The sequence below is a fragment of the Boleophthalmus pectinirostris genome, unplaced genomic scaffold, assembly GCF_026225935.1.
Source record: "Boleophthalmus pectinirostris isolate CB_2022bp ecotype Guang Dong unplaced genomic scaffold, ASM2622593v1 HiC_scaffold_6, whole genome shotgun sequence".
NCBI classification, from domain to species: domain Eukaryota; kingdom Metazoa; phylum Chordata; class Actinopteri; order Gobiiformes; family Gobiidae; genus Boleophthalmus; species Boleophthalmus pectinirostris.
In genome coordinates, this window is record NW_026571447.1 from 21369121 (window position 1) to 21396176 (window position 27056).

Sequence of the window (27056 nt, forward strand, 5' to 3'; positions counted from 1 at the left end):
CAAAAAACGAGCAGGACACCCCTATTTGGACGACCCAAGAACCTGCAGCCAGGCCAGAGCTCGGAGCCGATGGAGATCGTAGCCCGGCCGGCCATGGATCTATCCATCTTGTTGAACAGTAGCTAATGTTTATCAAACTAATATATGAAATAAGTGCATGTGTGATTTGCTTCATTTAGTTTTCTTTAAATAAATGATGTCATGATGGCCAGAAATTGGTCCTAGTGAAGGCTTAGGGTCCAGGTCCATGGTTCACCACTGCCAAGTACAAAGGCGACTGCAGAACTGCACACCAGAAACTAAAGATTCAGCCTGTACCGACATGCGTCAGTGCAGCAGCCAGTGCCAGAATGATGATGATTCCCAAGCCGTGTTGTATGCATAGACTGTATAAAAGAAGTGGACTAAGTGAGTGTGACCCACAGAGTTCAACGCCGCTCAAATGAGGCTCGTGATGTTCACGGTTACAGGAGCAAATCTGGAGTCAGACTCTATATGAATAGGATTTTTTGGACAGACAAAATAGTGAAAAAAATAAATAAAAAATTCAGGATCATGTAAAGCGAGTTAATTCGAACATTTTAAGACCAAAATGGCTCACAGCAGCAGGTACAGAGAGAGGAGCCACAAGATCCTAATGTAAGTCCTTTGGAGCCAGAGTCAGAAGGAGCTGGAAGAGCCTCCTGGTGAATTTCCTATTTGGCACGCGGCGGCTACAGCTTTAGATCTGTCCACTTGTATATACGGTCTATGGTTGTATGAAAGTGATGATGATGATGATGATGTACAGAAAATGTCTAATAAAAAGTTATGTACTCATATTGTGTCTAAATGTGTATGTTGACATCCAACATCCAAATTTTATGTTAGCTACTTTTAAACTCTTTATCTGACCAACTGCATGTGATGTTTATAGTTTGTTTTACCCATATTGTTGATGTATTTCAACAGGATAATAAAAAAAAACATATTTTTGGAGGAACATGGAGTATTACATGTGAATATTACAGGGAAATTGCAAGAAAACAACCAAACCAGGTCATTTTTCACCCACTTATGCATCTAAGGGTTAATATGGGTAGGTCTTATAGCTTTGTACCTAGCACCATTTGATTCCCTAACCCAGAAAATGTGGGTTTAGCAGTTAAAATTAACATTTCAATTTATTCAGAGGCTGAGATATTTCAAAAAGAGTTTTTTGGCGGCCTTTTTTTTTTTATTGAATATGGCCACTATATAGACATCTGGGCAAACGCAAACATTGATTTTCTAACTCCATATACTATAACCTTTCCAAAAATATATAGTTTAGCAAATCCCCCCAAAATTCCCACTAAGGTTAAAAAATGAATATAAGGAACCGGACTAGTTTGATGCTGCGGTTTCGCTTATATATGCTATCGGGTATTCGCTAAGATGTCGTGATATGATCCCGCCCATAACTCAATGAAATATGATTGGCCTGGACAATTGTCAAACTCAAATTCATACCCACATTGAATTGCGCAGGCCTTACAGCCACCCATGCCAAACACATGACTCAATTAAAGTGATACGAGCCCATTTAACGAGATAAAAATATTTCTATGCAGATACACGTTAAATTTTAAATAAAATATATAGACTAATACAAAATTTCCTTCTCAGACTTGCACTCTAGTCTGTCTTTCTCATTATTGTATAACTCAAACCCAAAGCAGACTGTTGTTGTTTATATTTTTTATTGATATTGACAGTACAATCTGTTCAGTCCCTGCACAAAATAGTTTCTTTCCCTCTTATAATCCCTTTATTTTTTGTTTTATACTTTTCTTTACAAAAGGTAGCTTTACCACTCCGACGGCTGCGTACATTTACAATGCAAATGAACATATGTACACAAATATATGGCCCTACAGAAGAAGGATGAATGCTTTTAATAACTTACATTCAAATGATTCAAGTGACAAATAACAAGGACACGAGGACTGCTGCCTGCTTCAAACTTGGCACTTAGAATATAAATACTGTATGTTTTAACAGTGCTTTTCATTACTGAGTATAGGCAGGACCACAGCAAACCAAATAAATAATTAATTATGGAAATGTCAACTAAGTGTCACATAAATGTTATTAGGCAAGAACAAAATGTTTAAAATTACATTATGAACATTCAAACCACTAATATCATCAAAACTTAAACATTCACTTAAATATTCAGTACTCATTTATTAAATATAGAATTATCTCATTCTAAAAACTTACCCCTTAATCATTAAGGATTTCAGCAGCTCTTCAAAGCTAGACAAACATGTCTAGTACTACAACATCTCCCATTATGTATTGCCACACACTTACATTAGAAGTTTGGGATAAAAGGCAGTAATGTATAACAAAACCTAGAGGCAGTGCACTGCACTCATACTGTAATTCTTATGTTAACATAATTTAAATCCAGACAAAGGTAGTGGCAAGCCAATTAAATAAAATTGAGAGGTTACCTTCAGATTTGCTTTACATTATATGAGTGGGATATCTAATTCTTAATCTACAGATGTACTTCATTTGGAAATGAACTACAAAATATACTTTTCAGTCTGTCTCTTCTGTCATTTTGTTACATCCAACTCTTTCCCCAGTAACCTATAGACAAAAAAACTAACAAAAAACAAAAGACTATTACATGAGTTGAGCAATAACATATGGAAATCATGGATACTCAGACTGCTGCCCCTGCGACCCGGCCCGGATAATCGGACGAAAATGGATGGATGGATGGATACTCAGAATCTCCCACTGAGTTCCAGTCACAGTGCTTGAACAGGTAACTTCTTAATGCCTTGACTGACTGAGAAGCATGTAGCAAAGCAGATTTGACAAGTGTGTCTGTAAAACGCAAAATCCATTCAAATTTACTACAGCTTACATTTCCACTGGAGGCTCTTTGAAACAGCAGACCTGTAGTCCAATCTGATTCAAGATGATTTAGGCACATTATGAACATTCATTCATGAAGCACATTAAAGGCCCAATCCAGACTATGCACTGTTATGACAAGCACAACATATTTCTGGTGGTATTGCCACTGTAGGTAGAAATATAAATTCCCATTTTATCTTAAAAAAGAAAACAAACAAAAACACTTAAATTTATGGTAAAAATACGATAAAGCTAATACGATAAATTATTCAATTAAAAAATTAGGACATATGACCTTTTTATCATCAATTACTACAGTGCAGAATATATTTTATTATATATTCATATATTTTAACATGACAGTGAGGCAGAATGACCAGTTAGATGCAGGAGTGACAAACCACATCTATACTCAAACCATCCTGCCACATTCAGAATAACAATATATGTTGTTTGTTGAAGGAAAAGTGGATTTCTGCAAGTTAAAAAATCTGGATCAGGCCTTCAATTCATAATGCCATATATCGCATAGTGCATATGAGTATACTAGCCATGTATAAAATGGGCAAATAGAAGGCAACATACTCTGCCTGGTCACGCAGTGTTACATATTACCACAGTGTAACAGAGTTCAGTTTCGTCAAGCAAAAAAGAGGATTTACCTCAACTAAACACCTGTGCATAATAACTGACTTGAGAGCACTAGGATGTCTCTTTCCATTTGGTTTCCTGTGCAAAACTTTATGCCCCAAATTCATCTTCACTATCTACTGAATCTTGCAGTATGAGTTTTGGCCTATTCTTTCTGCGTGTTGCCTGCTCTATTGGGTCATGATCTCCTGCTTGTGTTGAGTACAGAGTTGAATTTGTGGGATTTTTGCTTGCATCCTGTGATTCTGTTGATTGTGTAGTTTGTGGTATCAGTACATCTGTACCTCCTGGGTCTTTCATTGCCATACTGGCCCCGACCAAAGCAGGATAGCTCCGGTTCCTCCTCAGTCCAGCATTGAGCCCTGTCAGACCCCCACCCAGTGCACTGTTAGCTAAGCTGGTTGAACTGAAAGGGACTAGCAAAGCATTCCCACATGAAGCAGAGAGGGGAGAGAGGGTGCGAAAACGTTTCAGTTTGTCAACGAGTCTCAAGTTTGAAGTCTCCATTTGGCCGTCATCGTCTACCTGTGACCCCCGTTCTCTCTCAGACTCCCCCAGGATTTCTCTTAAAATTGTACGAGCTGGTTTTGAGGCAAGAAAGATGTCATAGTATGGTGGTTCTTCCTGGCATGGGCTGAACTGAAATACGGGTCTGGTTTTGGGTGAAGAGGCAGATTTTAAGCAAGAACGAGGAGAGTTTGGTGGTGTCTTTGGGAGCATTAGAGGCAAACTGGTGGGACGCTGTGCAGGTGGTCTTTCTTCAGGTTTTAAGGGTGTCCTGTCTGCCAGAGGGGTGGAGGCTGTGCTAGTATCTAAGCCTCTGTCCCAACTGTGAGGATCATACACTGATGCAGAAATCCCCCGTTCCTGTAGGAGGCGCACCAGGCCCAAAGACGTGCTGGTGGTCCTGGTTGAGTCCCGCAGGTTTGTAGAGGATTCAGCCAAAGACAGGGACAGAGACAGGCGGCGTGGGGTGCAGCTGGGGGTGTAAGAGGGTGTTGGTGGGGCAGAGAAAGGAACAGAGGATGGAGTGTGGGTGGGGGTCCCGAGACAAGCACTGCTCTGACATGAGGCTATGGATGAACTAGAGAGAAAACAGAAAGAGGGGGATACGTGTTAATAAAACAATGAAATATTTACGTCTTTGTGTCCCAGTACACATCATGCTATTGTGTTCATTAGCAAGACATTATTTTGTGCTAACAAAAGTGGGGACCTTGAAATAACAGTGTTACAAAGAGCAACATTTTGCAGTTGAAACTTATACCTTTGTAGGGTAGAATATGTTTCCCTTTTAGTTTTGATTACCTTGACTAGTACCACTGTCCATGACAAGTTAGTTCCAGAAAACATTGGTCAGTAACAAATTTAAATTAGTGCCAACATTTTGAGTTACATACACCTATTGTAACAGAACCACACTCCCATGCATTTTCCTCACCCACTGCTCTCAGTGCTCTACATCTGTCATATGATACAAATCAACTTCCTCCTCATCCTCACTGGACCTACTGGGGCTAATCATAAGGCAGGGCTTTAAGAAAACATGTAATATTCACTTGTATGTATTAACTCTTATGAAACTGTGTTTTACCTGGGTGACACTGATGTCAGCTGATCAGAGGGGTGCAGGATCCTGCAGGTGGTGAAGGTGTATGTGGAGCTTGTGTGGGACATACACTTCCCTGGAAAATTAACTACAGGAACGAAAAAGGAGAACACAAAAGGACAAAGTTAACTACATCAGTATACACAGACTGATACATAATAATGTGAATATGAAGGGAAATGAAGCAGGAGAGACCCAGAGCAGAAACACATCCATATTTCTGAAAGGGCAGTAAAAGTTTGTAAAGATGACTCTACAGCAGATACAACCTGAGCCAGTCTGACTGAGGTGACATGGTTATGTGAGTTGGACAGCTGCACCAAACCTGATACTCGCACTCGAAGTTCACTGCGTGAACTTCAGCACTGACATTTCAGTGTGCACTGGTTTATGTATGCGATAACTGTACTAAAGCAAGATTTACTAGATGTGTAGGGCAATAAATTAGATTTAAAGCAAGTTGGAAATGGAGAAAGAAAGCTGGGAAAATGACAGAATATTAAAAACATAAAAGTACTCAGTTTCGATGGATGCGATGACTGCACAGGATGCTGCTGGGGTGAGATCATGACAGGACGTCACAGTTAGGGGGGTGCCATAGCTTTTCCCATAACCTCCCTCCCACCCCTCTATCCCCATGCTGCAGAGCTACAGTGAGGGCAGGGGTAGATGCAGTAATTGAGCCCAGCTAAGGTGTTCCCTCACCAGGCAGGCGCCCCACTGCACTAGGCTGTAGGGCCTGGAGCTCCATCAGGTCCAAGTGTCCATTCACTTCAGAGGAAGACGAGGGGTTAGAGGAGGAAGGGGGCATGTGCACAGCTTGTTCGTCTTGTAATATTTGTAAATGATCTTTAATGGTGCCATTTTGGTTGCGGCAGACAGAGGATGAGGAGGTAGTGTGTGTCAGATCCATGACAGAGCTGTTAAAGGAGTCACAACAAGCTTCATCCTCCTCAGGCTGATCCAGCTGCCAGCTGTCCTGCTCCTGCTCATGATCTAAAGTGCAGAAGCCCTTCGTCACCACTCCGGGACGGTGGTCCAACAAACCACCCAAGTGAGGCTGGGCGAGCTGCTGCCAGGCATGGAGGGTAGCAGAGCCTAAAGGAAAACAGGAGATGTCATTCAACATCACAAAGACAACAAAGTCAACTATGGTGTTTGAGACTAAGACTGCTTTTTTGTTTTAATTGTCAAAGCTTCTACAACAACGAAGCTGTATAATGCACATTTCAATATTTGTTATTGCCATTAGAAAGAATTTTAACACTTGGTAAGGATCTTACAGGTCAACTTTTAAGTTTAAAGGGGTGCAAATGAATGTACATAAATGTATAACACAAACAGTAGTTGGAAGTTTTTGTAAATAAGTTAAAGACAAAAGAAGAAAGAAAAAAAAATAAGGAAAAGGAGAAGAGCAGAAATTAGTAAGATTTTTATTGACATCAAGGAAAAAGGGTTCAACAGAAACATTAGGAAAAAACAAAAGGAGAAATGAATGAGGGAAACAATGATAAATGAAAACCACACAGAGTATACCCAACTGTGGTAGGGTCAGACTTCTAACAGCAGATGGGGCCATTAAATTGCATTCACGTAACTATATTTATATGACCAGGCTATTGGCTAGCTTTGCCTTTGCAAACAAGAAATAAAGGGGGAAACATATCAGTTACATCAGTGTAAAATAAAGTGCTTAGTTTGGGTAACCTTTGGCTTGTGTAAAGACTTACGTGCAATACAGTTAAACCATGATGACATGCCTTTACTGTCATAATTCAAACCAGCAGCGTGGCTGCGTATTTCTAAAGTAAAATGAATGCTGGGGACTGAGAGCGCCCTCTGGTGGTTCTAACACTTGTAGCAGCCGAGTGACTAAAGCAAGAGGAATTCTGAGCTGTGCCTGTGACCTCAGGGAGTGGCTAATATCAAACAGACTGGAGGATCTCTTCATAGGGCTTGGAAACTGGGAGGCTTTTACTGAGCTTTTGGAATCACCAGAGTTGTAAATTAGGTAACAATTTTGTTGAAATCTTGAAAAAGTTTGATTCAAATCTCTCTGTGTGAAAGGCTGGTGAGTGTGCCCAATGTTCTGATTCTGTTTATCATTACAATCTTTATTTTCTTTCACCACAATCAACACCTCATTGCTCTGTGCTAAATAATCACCTTCTAGTGGCTTTACAATCTGCAGCTTCTCAGGAAGGTAAGACCTGGCTGTGAACGAGTATCCCGACCAGATGCTCCCAATGGACGGATGTGTGCAGAGTGAGAACAGGCTCTCTGTTGGGGTCCCGGGGTCTCCACTACCTTCTCCATCCCCCTTCTCTTCTTCTTTGGCCAAATAAGCCAATTTCCTCTCCCTCTCATCCTCAAAGAAACGTTTTTCGGAGAGGTAGTTGTCTCGCCGGAGAGACAAACGTCTTAGAGCTGCCTCAAGGTCCTTGCTGCCTGGAGTCCCTGGGGTCCCTGGTGGACGCTTGTTTGAATCCTCAGATCTATGAAATAAGAGAAGATAATAGATGGTGTCAGAAAAAAATCACAGAAGTATAAATCTACTTTGTCACACTTGAATGTATTATTTGAAAGGGACCTACCCATTGTCTGAGGCCTCCAAAAAGCTGCTGGTCCTGTTGTCCAGGATAATGCCACTTCCTGTGTCACTGCCTAAAACAGAGTTGCAGCGCGGTGTGCCTTCTCTGCTGGAGCGGCCAGAGTTCAAATTGGACGTCTGGTTGGATCCGGGGATGTTAAGGGGGGACGGAGCCAATGAAGCCCGCTGCTGACGCATCAAATTCAGGTTCTTCACGGTCTGAAATACTCGCTTTGGCTGCAGCCTGGAGAAAATGTATATGTTGTTACTTTGTGGTATTTTCATGCTTCAAAGATTAAATACTTTATTCATAACATAATAACACAATTTAGTGGAGCATCTAATACTTCATAGTAATGATGGAAAATGCAATAAATAAATGCAAAACCTCCATCCCATAAACCCTCAGTGTAAATCTAAACACAATGAGAGTGCACATATGTAATAAAAAGTAAAAGTAATTGTTGTGCTAATGTTGCACAAAACACACAGCATGACACAAACATATTTTAATATACAAACAAAATATACATTTTTGGCTCTTAGTATTAAATTGTAACAAAAAAATAAATAAAAAAATGCATCTGTGAAGTTTTACCGTTGTTCTTCTACATCTGGGTCGTCGTTCTGAAGCTCTTTTCTCATGGTGCCCTCTATTTCTGCTGCTAAAGAGTCCTGTACCAAAGTGAAAGAGAAATATTATAGCAATAAGATTAATACATAATAAGTGACTTATTTTTTCTTGAAAGTGTTTTCTCATTTATTCACCAGTGGGAAGAGTCCGAGTGAGTGGAAGCGCCTGGGTGTGCTCAGAGGTACTGTTTTATTTCTGAAGTTTTTGAGTTCCTCTTGAGCCTCATGCAGCATCTCCATACACTCAGCGTACTTGTCCTGTAATTCTTGGAGCTGTGCAATAGAAGGTCATAGTGTCACGTGCACATGTATGGAAGCATAATATAAATATATTATTATACCTAATTTATATTTTATATTTCATAATGTTAGAATATGAACTGTAATGTTTGTCCATGGCATTCAGAATTAATATTGGATTTGGAATAAATTACAGTTTACAGTTTTGGAATTTTATTTTGTGCATAATAAAAAAATATAATATATTCAATAAAAAATAACTAATAAAAAAATTGTATTTGAATCATCTTTGCTAGACTACTGAAGGTGCTTTTATTGACATGTAACAATTTATTTATAACATAACATGATAAAATATCCATTAAATGCATTTTTGACAACTTTACCTCAGCAGTGAGTTGCCGTTGGGCATCTTTGGCTGCTCCTAAGTGCTGAGTCAGCTCCTCGTTTTCCACAGCATACTGGAAAATAAACAAAATGAGGACAGAGGTGAAATACTGCACCATCTATAAACATTTGGTTATATATTTTTAATGACTGTCAATGCTTTTTACCACTTTGGCTTTTTTCTGAAGGTCCACGATCTGTGAGAGGAGATGTGTGATTTCTTCTTGCTGCCTGGTGGCATCTTCTGTCTTTTTGGCCAGTTCTTCGGCGAGGGACCCAATCTGCCGGTTTGCATCACCTAATGGAGCATTGCAAAAAATATGTTTTATCATATGTTTATGATAACAATACGGCGTTATTGTAGCAAGCCACCTGTTAGCTGTAGCAGTAACATGCTAATATAGTGAAGATGGTGTGTAAGGTGTGTGTAGATACTCACGCAGTTCCTTAACACAGTCATTGACCAATTGCTGCTCTTTCTCTTCATAGGAAATTGTTTCTGTTTCCAAATGGCTTGCCTATATATTACAATGTATCAGTAAGATATTCTGTGCCTACATTATATTAAATTGGGATTACAATTTTTGTACCTCAGAGCGCAGTGATTTATTTTCTTCCTCCAGGTCTTTGAGTTTCTTTTGCAGTGAATCCAGGGGGAAAAATGTTGGAGGAGAGACACTAGTTTCAGGGGGGCGGACACTGTCAAACATACAAACACGGCAAATCTATCAAAGAGTCCTTTATGCTTCTGTGATCAATTATGTTATCAATATTATTACATTCAACACTGGCGCAACAACAAAACATTATAAAGCACAAAAAGTGTTTAACATAACACTTGAATAATAATGATAAATAAAGTATATAGTATAAAGCATAAGTAAAGTATAATGTAGTTTATCTGTCTATCTATCCATCTTGAACACAGATCACAGAGATAATGGGCAATGATAATGCACGTTCACTTATTGAACTATACAACAGCTGCTTTTATTAAAAGGCTTAAGCAGCATTTTATAAAATGACTTTCTGCATGAACCAGAGCCTCACAGAGTTTATAGCCAGGAAGTCTGCCTCTGTAACTAATGAAAAGTTGTTGTGTTTGAATTCGGGTTGCATAACTGCTGTACTGTAGGGGGTCTTACGGTGTGGAGGTGGTGGACTCTCCCTCGCTCTCCTCAGCAGCACTGGTGTAAAACTGCAGCAGCTCATCTTTCATGGACAGGTCATGACGCAGCTGTGACACCTGGAGACAAAAGAGGGCAATAATGAATGAAGACAATAATTTATAAAGCCAGAGGAGGTGGTTTTGTTCATACTTCCTCTCGGATGTGCTCGACTTGCTCTTCCAGGAGTTCATTCCTCTCACTCAGTGCTTTGTTTTTCTTTAGCAGCGACTGCCCAATGCGGGCAGCAAGTTCCAAGTCACGCTCTTTCTGCAATGAAGCAATCTCTTAATACCAACAAGTCAGAGTCAAATTGTCAAAGTCAAAGTAGTTTTATTGTCAACATAACTTTATGTGCAATAAAACAATGTCAAGGGTAAGCAAAAAGCTTGCTTTCTGAGGAGATATTTTTTGGATATTTCCCATGACTTCTTATATGTATGATTTATTCATCACTCCCATTTTATGGTACTGTAACTCTCAATAGGAGTGACATGGTTAGATCATTTGAATATATTAAAATATTTTTTTATGGTTCTTTATTATGAAAGCTTCTCTGTAATGAAGTTCATCAGGTGAGATGTGTAGACTCAAAGAGCATAACTACATCTGACCAAAGTACAATACAGTCTGCTATAGAATTGATGCCCATTAAGCATTAAGACCATAAAATTTGGCAGTTCAAATCCAAGTCTCCTTTTACGAGACATGACACACAAGTCACTTCATCAGTAACACAAAGTTTTAATCAGTTTGCCCCAGGGCAGCTATGGCTACAGGGATACAGTGTGGGATGTAAACAGTAGGAAATATTATTAAACTGGTTTTTACCTCCTCCAGAAGTCTGGTGACAGCATCAATGTCACTGTATGTTTTTGTCATCTGGCCCACTCTGTCTGCACACAGCACTGCAAAGACCAAAAAAAAACCAAAAAAACAAATAAGTGAAATTATGATATAATAAATTATAAATAGTCCAAAAGAGTTTTGTAATAAACAGTGTTGTGCCGAGTTAAGATTCTGTGTATAGTGATACACTAATTTTTAAAACTATTTAGTGCATAAGTAAAAATGACCATACATTTTTTTCTACTACACTTGCACCATAAATCACACCCACTTGTGATATTATGTTCAAACAAATATCCAAGAAGGACCTCCACCCAGCTCTCTATAAATCAAATGTAAATCATCAGCCAAGGCAGTCATTAAAGCACCACACCTGAAGATCCACAACAGTCTAGTCCAACACACTGATTCATTGTGAAGTCTAGAAATTAGAGCTAGATCAATATATTGCATCAATAACTGTACTTTTTAGCGAATCGGCTATCGGCCTTAAATCTCCAGCACAAGGTGATATTTAGTTTAGGCCAACTTACAAGAGTACACACAAAGCTTAATTTGTGCCCAAAACGTGATTACATGGCTTTCTTGAAGGTTTGTGGTAAAAAGAGACTGTAGGTGAGTTGATCATAAATTAAAATGATATAATTTGGCAAAAATAAATAAAAACTGGCTCTACATAATGACCCAAAAGTATCAGCAGAACTTATCGGCCGCAGTCGTTCTGGATTCTAAACAATCATAAAGGCATAAAAAATAGCCATAAAAAAAAAACAAAAAAACATCAGTCCATCTGTAATAAAAGATTATTTTTCTGTATATTTTGCACTTCAAATATTTACTTTTATTTTAAACATATTTAACGTTGTTTTGCCCATATGTAAAACATTCAGCTAATGCAAACAGTACATTTATATTTGGCACCACAGTACAGCACAGTACAGATAAAATACAAGGCTTGCAGAAACCTTTTCCCTTGGGACACATATAAAGCTTTTGGTTTTGCTCCTTTGAGGATAGTTACAAATATGCCCCACATGTAAACAGTTATTAGGTTTAATGTTATCGACCCAACAATGGGACTGAGTGTTTGATAAGAGCCTCATTTACCTATCACTTCTTCCTGGTAAACAAAACATGCAGTTAACTTCATAGCAACGACCAATATAATGCTGTAATATATAGGCCTTTAAAATACACATTTTCTAAATACTCTAAATACAACAATAAAGCAGTAGCATATTTATTTAACACCATTTTATTTTAGATCATATCAATTATGGAAGAGATTGATTAAATAAATTGATTAAAAGTTCAAAGTGTAATGTTTAGCAAATTACTTAACATTACTGTTACTAAAGCAGTTGAAAAAATATTTGTACTATGTTGTTATTTCTATTATAAACAATACAAATAAACATGATGAATTTGTGAGGTTAGCTTTTCTAGCCTGTATGCATTATTCTTCACGTGCTTGATGCCAGTTGTACTGTATAGGTGAAGGTGCTGTAACCCAATATTGGTGATAGGTGATCTGGATGTTTTTCTTGATCTTTTCTACACAGAGTGACACAGAGTGAGTAATTCAAGACAAACCCAATCACTCTCCCCTTGTGTCCCTTTACAAAAGTAAGAAGAGACCTTATACAGCCGGTTCCCAATGTTCATCAGTGCAATTCACATACAAATAACTTTTTTACTATTCACATTATGGACTGGAGAAGGTGCTTCATGTTGTAAAGTTGTCAGGGTAAGGGAAAGTTGTGAGTTTATAGCCATTGCTCCTCTGGGCAACAGCCTGTCAAAGGTTAGTGACAACAAACGCAAACCAAGACAACAAACAAAAGATTTCATGGATTTGTTATGACGACTACAAACACACACAAATGAAGTGAAAAAAAAGGGGTACTTGTACTTGGTGATATACACACCTTTGACAAGAAAACACTTTTGCCTTTACTTATATTACAGTTGTGACAGAAAATTACTTGCTTATTAATAAGTACTGACCCCCTTCCCCAAATAAATTTCTTAACAAAATGTTCAAAAAGCAATCTGTGTTTTCCAGTGTACACAAACTATAACTTTATCCAACTTTATCTTTAGAAAGTTATCATGTTATTTATTACTGAGGTCAAAGTTGAAGATGTCATATTCACCTTAACATGAGCCAAATATATATAGGACAGACCTTCCAACATAAGCTGCTGCTCCTCGTCCTTCTCCTGGTCCTGTTCTGAACCTCCAACACTCTCCCCACAGAAATATTCCTCTTGTTCTTCATCCTCTTCCTCCAATTTTGTGCTTTCACAAACAGGAACACCAATACAGTCGACATCCTCCTCTGACTGGTTTAGGCTCTCATAGACCTCAGTTTTGAGCAATGCCATAATCCACTGTTTCTAAGTCCAAATGCAAATATGCAAAGCCAGCAGGTGCAACGCCATGGCTCCTACCTGCACTGTTTGCATCAAGGGAATGTTTTCAGTCAGTATATAACCTGAATGTATTGTGTGTCAAGCATATCCAATAAACATCGCAGGAGCATACTATGTTAATAAAAGGTCCCCAACAGTAATCCATGAATGACTTGTGTTGGCTCAGTTAATGTCTGGTCCGGCGAGCCAGTCTTTATTGTGAATGTATCATTTGTCTCTTGTGACATGACAACTAGATGACACATTAGCTCCTCCCCCTCATCCTGGTTGGTTGAAAGTGGTTTACTTTACTTTCCTTCAAACCAAGGGGTGAAAACACATGTCCAGAGACAAGACTACTATCTCTCAATCGAGGTCAGTGTAAAATAAAAGGGGATTATGATTAATCTGTAATATGCATCTAGGTCAATTACAGTTCACAGCTGTTGGAAAAAATGCACTGTTCCCCATTATTATTTTCCAATATAAATTAAATAAAAACAATTAAGAAAATCGTAATTGTAAAATTATGGGACAAAAAAATGTAGTAAACTTGAATATCTAAAAGTAGGCTGGTACAAGAGCCTTCATGCACAAGTCACACTTAATATGTGGGCTATTATGATGAACAAAAACCAGAGAATTGATATGGCAAAACTGTGGACAGAAGGAATAAGGAAAGCCGAACCACCCCCTTTCATTAAGCAACATGGTATAATCTGGTATAGTCACGGTATAGTCCCGCCTCCTGTGTGTTGGGTGGGGAAAGGAAACTTCCAGGTAAGTGTAATGTTCACCTCTGCTTTAAATAGATTAGAGCCAGACCTGAACACCCAAGATGGATAAGATTTTACAGCAGTATTTGCACAATTAAAATGCAAGCACGATGACTAACAAACCCAGCAACCCTTATATTTTGCCCTTCAGTTACTGTTTAGTATTCCAAATTTTCTGCTCAGTAGGCGCCATTCAAGTGTTGTAATTACAGTAATTGGCCCAGAAAGTGCTGCCAAATTAGACAGTGCTTTATGCGTGAATAAGTTTATTCAATGGTCCCATACATGCAAGGCAACAAAGGGTTTGAGACAGGCACTCTTGTGTCTCTCATGAGATAAAATTAGTTTTCTAGTCACGTTTTCAGCTTGACCTCTTTTCACTGAAGTATTCAAAACATGTTATTATCTACTGCTAATACTTGGGAAAGTTTAACCTAAATAATTATGTTAGATGGTTTAACAATCCTATGAAAATCTAAATATAATTTTTTTAAAAGTGTTCATTTATAACATAAAATGATTGCTAGACTAAAAGTATTCTGACTTTGCAATGTTAACCTTTGAATTCCCCCCCTATTTATTTGGTTAATTTCCTACATTTCCTTAAGGGCCAAAGTTGCAGAGCAACTTTATCAACAATCCAATGGTGAGCAAGAGGCAAATCATTGATCTAATTATAAACCAACCTAATTCCTTATTCTGTTCCTCAGCTCAGAATAACACAGCCAGCTTTCCATTACAGGGCACCACCCCTTGAAAAACAATCATTAAAGTGTCTATGTAAAATATAATAATGTACATAAAATCACATCAGTATTGTCATGACTCACTGAACACAAAGAGAGAAACATGAAAATGCTGTGGGTTTAACAACAACACTGCAGATGTAGAAAGTGGTACACATTGGTGGGTGCAGAGTGGTCTAGAAGATTATGTAACAACTCAGAGCATCCCTTACACACATGGATAATATTGTTCTCATTAGACCTCATTCTCACAGACTGGAGTACATAATTTTAGCTGGTACCATTTCATAGATCTATAAGAATATTGTGTAAGAGTGGTCTACATAGCTTTTGGCATAGCAAAAGGGTACTTGGCAAAAAATGACAAACCAACCGACTCAAGCAGACCACAGCTCACTTAATATGCCAAATAACTAGCTCCATGGCATATTTAAAATGGGGCTACAGTCTATTACATAATAATCACTGTATCCATGTTTATGATTGGCTAGTGCAATGACCTATTAGCACAACCTATAGTTATCAAATCCTCTGACAGTTCTTGTTTTTCACACCTGTGCCTCCATACAATTTCTCTGGAGAGAAGTTACTTCCCTAATGACCATAGTAAGCAGTTGCAGTAGCCAAGTAGTTAACAAACAACCAGCAACAATTTTCCAACCATCAAAGGCAAGAAGGGGTCCCTTAATTTCCTGCCTGCTGCACTGGCACCTTCACCACTTCTCCCTATTTTAGAATCTGGTCACAAAGAATGGCACATGTTACAACACCCACCAAGAGCAGCTGGGGTCTGCTTGTGAAATCACTGCTTAGTCACTGAGAGATACTAGATTTATAATAAGTTATGCTCTGAACTAGTCAATAAAATAAATCATATGTTTTAGTAGATCGTAGAACTTTAAACAACTTAGCTTCCTCTATGATAGACCCAACTTACCATCTGTACACTCTTCATAGTACCAGTCCAGCTCGTAGTAGTCAGCTTTTACAAACTTCTGCCCTTTGGCCTGGCCTCGCCTCTTCATCCTCACTGTTTCAGGAAACAAAAATCTAGAGAGCAACTTATCCTCTGCATTCTCAACTTCAACAACATACTCTTTCCAATCCAAAGTCCTGATATGCTTAGAAACAGCAAGATGTCACTGAGTGTAGTAGCAACGGTTAGTTCCCATATCCCAGCATGCCAAGCGACTGCCAGCTGTCCCACAGTAATTGTTGGTCAAGGTCTAGTGTCATCATATGTCCTCTCTGTCCCAAGCTCATTAGTGGCAAACAGTCTTCATATTGTTGGGGTACAGAAAGCAGCTACAATGCCATCAGATGTATAACGTATCCATTTTTGTGTTCTTCAGTAAGGTCACGCTTCCTTTAAAACTGTCAAATTTTCTTGGCATCCATCCTTCAGTCTTCCCAGTCACTACAGCAATCTGCTAACATCATCTTAAATACCATTCTCCTTCTGTTACTGTTTACATTCTTGTCAATCCATCCTCCTCGCTTGTCCTCTGTCTGCATTGTATCCTCTTAGCTCCCATGTCAAAAATATATCTTCCGATTCTGCAACATCGTCATTTAGGGGCAGTCCCAGCTCCGCACATGGGCTACCACATCTCTCACAAAGCTACAAAAAACAGAGGTCTAGAGAGAGTAGCCAGTATCACCAGCAGTAGCAGCAGTCACGGGTTTTGCAGCAGAAATGATGAGGCTCATGACATAGTGGAGTAGGCGGGGCTAACCACACACAACCAATCAAATTCTCCAAGCATCCCTCGCATCAGCATCTTGTCCCTGCCCACTACTTCCCTGTCAGCATCTCTCTCCCTCCTCTTACATAGTTCTCCTCTGCGGTTGCTATAGTAACTAGCTCAAGGCCTGTGAAATCCTAAAAGCTGGAAAACGGTGTGTTGGCTGTGTAGCGTTGGCAGAAGTGACGTGGCCAACACCAAATGAATGAATGCAATGGGATAGTCCTATTTTGGCTGAGGAAATGGCACAATAATGAAATAATAACTGAGCAGAAGTCCTCACACACCCACATACATACACAAGATAATGGCAAATAAAAACAGAATGGGAATGCATCGCAAGCTGTTATACAATCTATAATAAAAAATAAAGGTTAGCTAAAATAAAGGGCCACACATACTTGGGACTTGTGTAACAGTATTGCATCACCCATTCTTCACATAAACTAGTCTAGTTAGTTTTCACTTCAATACTCAAATGGTGTGATTATTTTTCCTGTTGGGTGTATATTCCACTATGGTTGATAAATTCTTAAAGTGACTTTGATTAACTGGATTTTAATTTATGTCTATGTATGTGTGGATAGATGTTTTATTTTACTCTATTGATTTCATATATAAAACAGTTGCTCTATGTGACACTCATTCAGTTTTGATGTGAGCATAAAAAAACTTTGTGCTTTGTTTAAGATTAAAATGTTTCATATGGTTGTTTTTCTATTTTGTCCTGCCAAGTATCCCTCCTTCTCTAGGCCCTTTCACTGTTTGCCGCTCTACAAGACTCCTCTCCCAACACAACTCGTTATGGAAGATCCAGTCATGTGACTCTGACACTGTACAGTCATGTGGCAGAGTAGACACCTGCTGACCCATCCATTATGCTTTGTCCTGTTTCACACTGGTACTCTCTGTGCAGTGTGAATAAATAATCTAGAGCGCATGTGAACAATAGCCAACATCACGTGAGGAAAGTTCATATTTAAAATCTACCAGGGAAGCAAAAATGTGCATGGTGTCAGCTTCTCAGAGATACATATTTAACATGCTTCTTACCATATGTAAAATTAATTATGCATAATGAATACCAACTGCATCTAAATCTACTGTAGTTGAAAATATATAGGATATTGATCCTATATAATGAAAATATATAGGATAATGATCCTATATAATGAAAATATATAGGATAATGATCCTATATAATGAGAACATATAGGATAATGATCCTATATATTTTCAAATACAGTAGATTTATTTTAAGATTAATAAAAGAAAGAATGAGTGTATGCCCTTGGCCAGTCCAATGCCACAGCCAGTGTTGACATGGGGGATTAAGATTACATTACAGTCTTGCGTAGTCACTATTTTTAAAAGAAATTTATTTTTAGCTACAGTTTTACCCTGAGTCACCATCTGTGTAGACATGAACCAAAAAAACTCAATTATTCATAATGGGAAATACACTACTCCCTGCCTCGCCTTAAGTGGCCTGTGCACTTGTACTGTAAGTTTTAGTGATCATCCACAGACCAGCTGGATCCAAGGCAGACAGTTTAATATGATAAGCCCAGAATAGACACACAATATTGGAGAACAAGAGACAGCACTAGTGGATCAGCTGTATTTGTTGTGGCAACCTCAGCAGCTGTATCTACAATGAAATGTACATGACTGTCAAACTGCCACATAGAATTATTAACTAAATAGGATAATAGTGTACATGGGTTCAACTAATATCTTAATAGTATTATTATTTTAATTTAATCATACATCTGTTCCGAGTCCAACATAATATCCTGTGAGACCTGGTCACTGTTCTTAGCCCTGGTATCAGGTGATGTCTTTTGGTTTAGTTCTGAATCACAATATAGTTATATATAAGATATATATAAGATATAAGATAGATATTATATATATATATATATATATTTTTTTTTATCTATATAACTTTATATATCTATATGTGTATATATGTGTATGTATGTGTATGTGTGTATATATGTGTGTGTATAATATATATATATATATACATATACATACATATAATATATAGATATATATATATATATATATATATATATATATATATATATATATATATATATATATATATATATATATATATATATATATATATAATATATATATATATATATATATATATATAAATAAATAAATGCACAAAAAAATACAAATGTACTTACAGAAATATTTGAGAGTCTCCTCTATCTGTTCAGTGGTCAAGTCGAGGGGAGAGTTGGGGTCCACCAGTGGAGTGTGCAGCCAGTCATCTTGGTCGTACCCGAAGATGGTATCAGCCCTCAACTTGTACACAGGCAACTGTTCCTCCAATAAACTGATAATTTCAAGCTCCGGCAAGTCAGTATTGTTACACACATCTGCAAAACAATGGGAAGACAATTAGTCATTTAAATTATTTAAGGTAGTAAGTATACATATTTTAAATTAACATCACTATGTGGTTGAAATTTAAGTGACAAGTAGGTAGTAATACATCAAGTATGAAGTGCAGCACATTGTGCATGTATGTTAGGTCTGAGGCGCCCTCTTGTGTCCATTTTACAATATAAGACATACAGTACAGGCAGATTAAACTTCTTGTAAAGTTAACATCTATAAAATAATGTCTAGAAACAAAAAAAAATGTTTAACAGGTCTTAGGGTTGCAAACTAAATCGCAATCAAATTTAAGTCACAATCCAAATGGTTGCAATTTTTGAATTTTTGAAGTACCCTAAGTTATTATTATTCTCTGTATTAATCCCTATAGCTAAGATGTGTATAAACATCAAAAAGTGATTCTTGTATTAATAGTTTCTGTATTTTTTTGTAAATTCGTTTGGATACATCTAAATGTGAACTTGGAACCATTATTAAAAGATGCTATTGTAATGCTTGTCAGAACAAAATGCAATTAGGGCTGAATGATTTTGGAAAAATATCGAATAAGTCTTATGGACAATCAAAAGATATCACTGAAGCGTTCACCTGTGTTTGTGCCCACTGTTATTCACACATCTATTTTTATGTGCTATTTAAAGCTCCATCCACTCGGGACCAAAATACAATGCCCTACCTCTGTGCAACATGCAGGAGCCAGGCCTGAGTCAGTCATGAACAAGATGAGCAATAGACAACAGCACCCACCATCACACAAAATTAACAGAACAGAAAGGCAGCCTATAGCAGTGAACAGGACAGATATGCTTTGTTGGTGTGCTGTCTGCCTCTCCCTCTGGATGTCAATGTTTGCGAACAAAGCTCTCTGTCACTGTGTACTAATCTAGACAGAATGACTGACTGTGCTGGAAAAGTAACACATGTAAAACAGCTGAGGGAAAAGTAAAAGAAAACCAAATAAGATTCAACCATGAAGCAAAAAAAAAAAAAAAGATGTGGTATGTGGTTCTCTAGGCAACAGCCCAAAACAAACAGTCAAAGTGCAAAGAAATTATTGGCAAGAAGTAGTAGTATCATGACCAAAATACAACGCAGACAGGAAGTCATGAATCCCCAAAATGAGTAGGTGCTTTCTTGAAGCTTTCTAGCTTTGTGGATATTATGGTTGTTTAAACTAAGATTGTGATACAAAAAAAAAACAAAAAACGTTCTGACCTAAATCTTTCTCAAATACCTGTACTTCAATAAGCCAACATGAAGACATGCTAAGATTAGCAACAGGCATAGACACCATGAAAAGAAAGTTCAAGTTCAAAGTAATAATAGTCAAGTTTGCCACAATGTCAAAGTAAGCAATAAACACATGGACATATGCAGACACAAAAAATACTGTTACAAATATTAAAGCCATGCATGGGACTTTTTCAGTTATCATACTAGTTGTTATGCACCTAGAGTTGCACATTAAAAGACAGATTATCATCAAACATCATGCTTATACCATTCATTTGTGGACAAATGTTAAAATTAGGTCAATGGAGACGTGGGTAAATCATCCCATAGGCAGGATACAAGCCACCCCCTCGCACTATGTGTGTCACGCTGCAGAATCACATGGACACAACTTTTAGACACAGAATAATAGACCATATCAACAGTGATTACACTGTACTAGAACCAATAGTAATGCATTTATAACTGAATATTGTAATCCTAGTAATACAGTAATACCAGTATGTATGAGAATGTAACTTGGTGAGAGACTCAAACATGTTCAAAACTTGGCTGTTGTGTAAAGTTTTTTGTACCTCAAGAAAACTAGGGTTAAACAAGACAAACCCACTTAGATAGAACTAAAGTAGAATAAATCTTAAGTGTAAGACTACTATAATAGTACTAGAAGAAGTAGGTTTACAGCCACCTGATTATAGTTTGAGATCAGCTGTATTCTGTTAACAACAAAAAGAACAAAAGAAGTGACTCAGTGAGACAAGAATGACACAAGCCCAATCCTACTGTTATTTACAAAAGCTACTCATTAGCTGTGCTAGTCTAGAAGCCGGTTTCAAGATGACGACAAAGGCACACTTCATTTCTCAGAGTTTGGTACAGTTTACTTACTCATGGTGCCCAAAACCACTAATGCTTCTTCGCCTCAGTCACATTTTCAGCTGGTCCAAGAGACATAAAATACCACCTAAGAAGTCCAGAAACAGGAAGAACAGTCAGGCTGTTGGAAAAAACTTCCCAAGGGCAGAGAAAAAGAGAGAGAGCGAGAGGGCTGGAGGGAGAGAGCAGCCAGGAGACCCGAGCCAAACTGGTTCATCATGCTTCACATGCCAATGACGGTACACACTCGGGCCGCCCAAGTGTGCAGCCCCCTGAACACCTCCCCCTCTCCAACACTCCTCTGACTAGAAACAAAACCAGCAGGACTCTAGAGTACACAGTGGGCCCAGTGAAAAATTTCTTATTATAACAACTTTCCAGAGGTGCAGTGTATCATACACTTTCTGTTTGGAAATTAACCTGCAAATCTGCATTGCTTAAATTCAAAGACTGAAGACAACAATCTATGCTTAAAATTGAGCAACAAATTTATCATAAAACTTACTTCTAAATAAAGTATTTTATTGTAACAACTGCATTGAGTGTATAGTGTAACAGTCAGTATTTAAAATACTTTAAGTTGGGTATTTTAAGTTATGGTATTTAAGTTAAATATTTGTTTAATTTTGTGCAAGTTCTTAGAAGATGTTATACTAACGTGTTTTCTTAAACACTTTTCTTTAATACATTTAGAATCAGAATAAATTACATTGTATCAGTATCAAATATCAAACTTTTTCCTTAGTATCAAAACTGAGTTTTAAATTCTAATATTGTGTCAAATTTATTACTAGCTTTACAAGTAGCAAACACATGTGTATCAGAAGAACAGGATCAGAGATAAAAGGGCAGCAGTGTTGGCAACACTATGAGAGGTTCTGGGAAAGAGCATGTACACTTAGTAGAGCTCCTGACAAGGGTCAAACCAGGGCTTCAAATGACACCTACAACACTATTCCTGAATACTACTATATGAGAGCAGGGCCTCCCCTAGTGTATGAAAGAAATGTGACTGTGAAAGTATTAATTACGAACTTTGTAAACAAGCAACATTAAACCTATAATACACATTAAAAATGAGAGCAGTGCGCATGACAGAAAGTGGGAGGAAAATATGTAAACATTCCCTTTGGTCTTGTATGGCAAAAAGAGTCAACTCAGATGGGAAGCCTCACTGGACCAGCAAATCCAGACCAAGATATTTTCATATATAAAGTGTGTATTTAGAGGATTTTTAGCTATTTGCTTTTGTTTTGCTTTTTGCTTTTTTTTTATGTTATCTTATGCTCATCCAAGCACCACACTGTGTTAGCCAGGCCTTTACATCACCACTGCTGGTAACCACAGAGAATGAGCCGTACAGCTAGGAACTTCCTGATGGCAACAGCCCTTCAATTCAGCCCTTTGTGTTCATTGATGCTCCAGATTAATGCCATTATACACAGATACACCCAACCAACAAGTGTACTGCTCACTGTGCAAAACATTCAACAGTCTAGAACAGTTAGGAAACAGGCAAGATACATATGGTTGTACTTGAGCAGAAGACAAATATTATCTATTTCAAATGGCTTTGTAAACTAAGAACCAGCAGATGGCAGTATTTAGACAAGAAATTTCACTCATGGAACACTTTACTGCATATAGTTTCTGTAAACGTTCTGTAAAAGTTTAATGATTTATTTAAATTAATTGTAATTTGTGTGATGTTAGTTCCTGTTGTAACATTACACTGGTATTGTTGGCCTCTCATACTTAGAATACAAGAGCTCCCACGTTTCAGACACTCCCTGCTGCTGTCCATTCTTTTGACAGAAGACTGTTTGGGTGGAACTTTTCCTGCACTGTGTTTGAATTAAAGGAACTGGCTAGCTGACAAATTACTCTTTCCTTTCTTCAGGGCATTCTCTTTGGGGCAATTTAAAAGTGTAATAAACAACAGGAACACACACTTCATCAGTACAAAGATAAGCTAAACCTACTTTTACAACAACAGGTAACAGGTAACAGGTTTCAAAGATGTGCCTACTCAACAACACGTGAGGCCACTGTAAAGTGTCCAATAAACAATACAATGGGATGTATTTTTTCTTAATTTTGTCTTTCTTTCAATTAGTAGTTTTCTGTTTATGAGCACAGATACAGCCAATTTTATCGTTCCCATGTTCTCTAACTAACTCAAAAACACAACACAAAAACAAGTACTTAAATCTAAATACTGAAATAGCTTAATTAACTCAATTGGTTGATTAATGTCATTTTAAGAGCACTGTTCCTCAAGAGATCAAAATGACCAATTTATGAAAAGCTACCCATGTCAACATCAGACAGTAGACATATTTAGTAAAGCTCAATCTGGTTTGGTGATTCAGCATGATAATGCTAATATGCTGCAACAGTCTTAACTCAAATAAATAAAATAATCTTTTATTGTCTCTGTCTCCCACAGAAGAAATTTGCCTGGGGACAGAGGGTCACATGCTTAACACAAAGAAAAGACAACACAGCAAAATAAATAAGCCCAAAGCCATCCCCATCCACCATAGACCCTAAGTAAGAGACGAAGTATGACCACGAGAGATACACCAGCAGGACCTTTAAGTCACTCTATACAGGCAAGCCCTTCAGAGTCTTATATTCTATTAATAATTACATACTCTCTAGGCCTATGTGCAGTTTTAATTGCACATTTCCTTAACTTATCTGCAGTTTTGATTGCACATTCCCTTTGCCTGTATGCAATCCTGTATATTATATATAAAAGCTATTTGTAATTCAGATGTTTGTTAAGCATCTTTAACTGTATCAACACGAGAGTCTGTTTGTTCACTGGAGACAGACTCACAGTGAGATGAGTGCCAGCGACAGAGTCCACTGGGATCTTCTCTTTCACTGTTTCTGCTTCAGAGCTGAGGTCCCCTGGAGCTAACGCTGACAGGAAGTGACTTTAAAAGGTCACTAACAGGGACCCTTTCTCACAGCTTCATAGCACCCCACCATAGAGTGTTTTCCAAAACCAATTACACTCACAAACTATTTAACCATTAATATTTAAAAGTATTTTTGCATACCATCTATTAAATCCATTATTATGTTCATTCAAGATTCAAGAACACAACAGAGTTATGTTCAGAGCATCAAACACTGCATAGTTTTAATATATATTATATTATAATTAGGGATGAGCATGATTAGTCGACTAATTGATAATTGATCATTAAGAATTTCGTCGATTACATTTGTTTCTAATTGACAAACCGAATGTAGATATGAAGCTGCGTCCGACAGCACAAACACTGGAGTTGCGGCCTCAATTCCCCGTTTGGGCTCTGGCTCCTTGAAGATCACTGTAGCACTCAGTGAGTGCGTTTACATGCACATCTGTATCCTGGTTTTGTCATGGTGCATGTATACGCTGTAGCCTGGTTACTGCAACATAAAGAGCTGCGCTAAACCTGCACACGTACAATCTTTGAAAATATCACGACACACACACAGAACTGACTCGCCTTCAGCATCCCTCTGTCACAGAAAGAACACATATATTCCACTGAGTTGTGTCCTTTAGTCCGACAGAAGCTGAACCGCATCAGCGCACAAGAGCGTTTTTTTTTTAAATGCAAATTAGCCATGCGGTTTTAAGTTTCGTTTCTACTTGTGCAAAGCTGCATTAAACACATTATAATCTCAAACAGGCTGATGTGGCTCTAGAGTGGTGATGGTTTATATGTTGTAAAGTTGAGTTTATTTATGCAGATTAGTAATAGTAATAATAATGATGATACTTATTATATAAAAACGTTGATGATTAAATCGAAAATCGATCGTTAATTCTCCCAACGATCGCTTAATAAAATTTCATCGAATGACCATCCCTAATTATAATATTTGCTATTTCTTAATGCTGCTAATGATCTAAATACAGATATAGACAAAATCTTTACCAGTGATGGTCTCGGCATCTCGGTGTGTAATGGGGCAGTCCTGGAGCACATCCTCCAGTCCTGCGTCACTGATGAACTCCTCCTCATGCCCTGGGGTGCTGTTCAGCTGAGGTCCAGGGCTGTAGAGTTGGGTTAGGTAAGAAGGGGGCGGGGCATAGGAACAGGTGTAAGGTGGCACCGTCCAGGAGGCCAGCTTGGCACTGTGCGGTTAAACATCCCGGACCATAAACAGCATTTTGACTATAACAAGAGAGGTCCTCCTCACACAGCCACAGTACAGAGGCCAGTCACAGCAAACCTGGGACAGACAGGAGAAAAGATTATTTTACAATAACAATCTAACCTGCTGATAAAACAACAAAAATGTCACCAGTACAGATATCAATAGTATTTGGTTAATCAATATTATTCAGGTGACAATATAATTGTAAGGACAAAAAATATATATTGTGAGACATTTGGAAGTAAATAGATCATTACAATTCAATCTATATTCCAAAATTGTAACCTTAAATGTAAAGTGTTTTCAGACTGGTTGTCACATAAACTTTACTTTATCATTCAAAAAAATTTTATTTCATGAAGTGGGTCACATACTAGGGGAGTGTTCATCTATTTTACAAAGTGACATCCAGGGATGTCAATTGTAATGTTACAATACTGTGACATGCCTAACTACCAAAAATCTAGCATTATTGCATACCAAATACATATAACATGTAAGCTTCCGGCACAGCTCTGAACAGGAACTTGTTCTATTAATAACCACTTCTGTACACATGCACAACTTAAACCAGAGTCCGTTTGAGATTTGCTTCATAGACTGGTTCCCCACATCCCTTTAATTCATTACATTACACTGTCAAAATTGTTGCCTTTTTCTTATGTTTGGGTATGTTTATTTAACCTAATCTTAGGCACGCTGAGTGAGCCCTTTGTGGGAAGAATTTAGGTCATACAGTTTCCATAGTGGAGGAGGACAGCACATCTGTAATGTCCAAACACTGTCGCCAATAGCAACCAAACAGTAAAAAATATATAAAAGAGATGAATAGAAGAGCTGTTTCACTTTTCTCTTAGAGGGACACCATCCAAACCTTAAATTAACCTATTACATTTTTCCACATAGTACATAGTTCCACATTTACTTAAAATCATTTTTAAAAGTAATAAAATAAAAGAATCAACATCAAAGCTCAAACACGAATTGTGGATGGGAATTTAACATAATTTTTATGATCATACTTCATTTTTTTTAAACATTTTATAACAAAGACAGTTGCTGTTTATCAACGCCATGGAGGAACTAAATGCAAGACCGATATTATTGAGGCTGGAAAGGCTGCACTAAAACAATATGTTTAGTCAGCTTATTAGCAAACACAACAGCTCCACCCAAACCTCTTTTCCACAATTAGGGTTAGCATCTGAGCCTATTGGCTTATGGAGAAGATGACAGGCATTTGTGATGCAAGTTCATAGTACCCTAATGGAATATAATATGCCCTAACAAGTTAATGCAATCTCAATATATTATTGCAGTTGTTAGGGAATTTATTTTGTGCACCACATAAACCCATTATGCAGACACACAACTGGCAGATGTTTTCAGCCATTGGGCCCAAGTGTCCTAAAAGCCTTTAGTCCATCTGCTGCAGACTACTCAAACAGTCAATACATGGATTAACAATACATGATTGTCCTGGTTTTAAAAGCTCAATGCTTTGTCCTTGCTTTAGGGAATTCTGCTGTATATGAATTTAACCATGTGCGTTTGTAGTAAAAAAAAAAAAAAAAACCCAAAATAAAACAGTAGAATAGCAAAAACATACAACAGTACTTGGACAAGTACTGAATAATATGCTGTAACACAATGAC

At 37.8% G+C, this 27056-nt stretch overlaps 1 protein-coding gene across 3 annotated transcripts; it reads right to left on the minus strand.

The window, feature by feature from the left end:
* Positions 1 to 1712: 1712 nt before the first annotated feature.
* Positions 1713 to 25376, minus strand: trak1a (trafficking protein, kinesin binding 1a). Of its 3 annotated transcripts, XR_008633456.1 has the most exons (17): positions 21247 to 21343; positions 18909 to 19103; positions 11006 to 11082; positions 10328 to 10444; positions 10154 to 10254; positions 9599 to 9707; positions 9448 to 9526; positions 9176 to 9306; positions 9008 to 9082; positions 8517 to 8654; positions 8347 to 8423; positions 7753 to 7992; positions 7325 to 7653; positions 5864 to 6256; positions 5676 to 5712; positions 5144 to 5246; positions 4595 to 4633 (listed from the first exon to the last, which is right to left on the minus strand). XR_008633456.1 is itself a non-coding variant. In XM_055163765.1 (16 exons), the coding sequence occupies exons 3-16, from the start codon at positions 11054 to 11056 to the stop codon at positions 3640 to 3642; spliced, it is 2937 nt and encodes a 978-aa protein (XP_055019740.1). In that variant the 5' UTR covers positions 11057 to 11082; positions 18909 to 19103; positions 25179 to 25376; the 3' UTR covers positions 1713 to 3639. The 3 variants fall into 3 exon arrangements, 2 of the variants coding, with proteins under 2 accessions (XP_055019740.1, XP_020792777.2); XM_055163765.1 differs by lacking the exons at positions 5676 to 5712; positions 21247 to 21343 and adding an exon at positions 25179 to 25376 and having other exon boundaries at positions 1713 to 4633; XM_020937118.2 differs by lacking the exon at positions 5676 to 5712 and having other exon boundaries at positions 1713 to 4633.
* Positions 25377 to 27056: the final 1680 nt, after the last annotated feature.

Bases quoted from the DNA above. Each gene is read 5' to 3' on its own strand.
- trak1a (XM_020937118.2), bottom strand. The intron at 8,424-8,516 runs GTGAATAAATGA...ACTTTGGTACAG, and splicing joins CACTCGGACTCTTCCCACTG to GACTCTTTAGCAGCAGAAAT. The intron at 4,634-5,143 runs GTAAAACACAGT...TTTTCTCTCTAG, and splicing joins CTGACATCAGTGTCACCCAG to TTCATCCATAGCCTCATGTC.